At 64.3% G+C, this 1202-nt stretch overlaps 1 protein-coding gene across 1 annotated transcript in view; it reads right to left on the bottom strand.

Annotated features, from left to right (window-relative positions):
- Window positions 1–1202, bottom strand: part of LOC104512836 (laminin subunit gamma-3-like) — a gene marked incomplete at its 5' end in the record, with an annotated part of 11546 nt that overhangs the window by 5103 nt on the left and 5241 nt on the right. Inside the window, 3 exon segments of the mRNA XM_010155973.1 lie at window positions 1–107; window positions 701–946; window positions 1028–1189. The exon segment at window positions 1–107 is cut by the window's left edge and continues 30 nt beyond it. Coding sequence (XP_010154275.1) covers window positions 1–107; window positions 701–946; window positions 1028–1189 — 515 coding nt within the window.

Below are 1202 nucleotides of genomic sequence, written 5' to 3'. Positions count from 1 at the left end.
GAGCCCGCAGGCTCTGCCCGTCACGTGCGGGAGGCAGCGGCACTGGCCCGTGCCAGGATCGCATCCTTCCGGCCCCGGGGCTGAGCCGTCAGGGTTACAGTCACAAGCTGGGGGAGACAAAATGCCGCTCGCATCCCGGCGCAGGGCTGGCAGATGGGACAGTGGGGATGAGACTCCAACGGTGTGGAGGGCCACTTCCCACCCATCAAATGAGTCTCTGAGCGGATGAGCCCCTGCAGAGCAGGGTATCTCCAGGGAAGGAGGCAGTGGAGAGAGAGAGCAAAGGCCATTCCTGAGGACAGGAGGAGGGGTAAGGGGTTTAAATTAAAAGAGGGGAGATTGAGATGGGACATCAGGAAGGAATTCTTCCCGCAGAGGGTGGGGAGCACTGGGACAGGCTGCCCAGAGAAGCTGTGGATGCCCCATCCCTGGGAGTGTCCAAGGCCAGGCTGGATGAGGCTTGGAGCAACCTGGTCTGGTGGAAGGTGTCCCTGCCCATGGCAGGGGGTGGGACTAGAGGGGCTTTAAGGCCCCTTCCCACCCAAACCATCTGTGATTCCATGAGCATATGGGACCAACCTGGATCATCAGCCTCTAAACCCTCTGGGTGTCCCCCTTCCACCCTCTGCCTGCACTGCTGGGAGGATTTTGGCTGCAGCGGGACCCAGGGGAGCAAGGCCAGCCCTGGGGCCATACGTACGTGCACACTTCTGGGCAGGGTTGGGAGCCAGCGCGTCCCTGTAGAAGCCTGGCCGACACCTCTCGCAGTGGTCACCCATCGTGTTGTACAGGCACCGCAGGCACCGGCCGGACATGGGGTCACAGTTGCCCACGGCGTTGAGATCCACGTTCCCGTGACACTGGCACGGGACGCAGGGGTGCACGGGGCCCCTCTGCCCCAGGGGGTCCCCAAAAAACCCATCATCGCAGAGCTCGCAGCGTTTTCCTGGGGAAGGCAAAAAGAGGGGGAGGGTCCGGCGATGCGGGCGCTGCCCGCAGCTCCCTCCTCGCCCATGCCCAGCCTCACCTCTCTGCCCTGGGGGGCAGTGGGTGCAGACCACCTCCCCGCTGCTGGGCATCTCGGTGCAGGGTGAGCGGCCGGGGCAGGGGCACGGCTTGCAGTCATCCAAGCGCCCTGCGAAGGGGCTGCCGTAAAAGCCGGGGCTGCAGGGCTCGCAGGAGGGACCCTCTGTATTGGGCAA

This window comes from Eurypyga helias, unplaced genomic scaffold, assembly GCF_000690775.1.
Source record: "Eurypyga helias isolate BGI_N326 unplaced genomic scaffold, ASM69077v1 scaffold40097, whole genome shotgun sequence".
Lineage (NCBI taxonomy): Eukaryota > Metazoa > Chordata > Aves > Eurypygiformes > Eurypygidae > Eurypyga > Eurypyga helias.
This window is presented reverse-complemented; position numbering and strand designations above follow the sequence as displayed.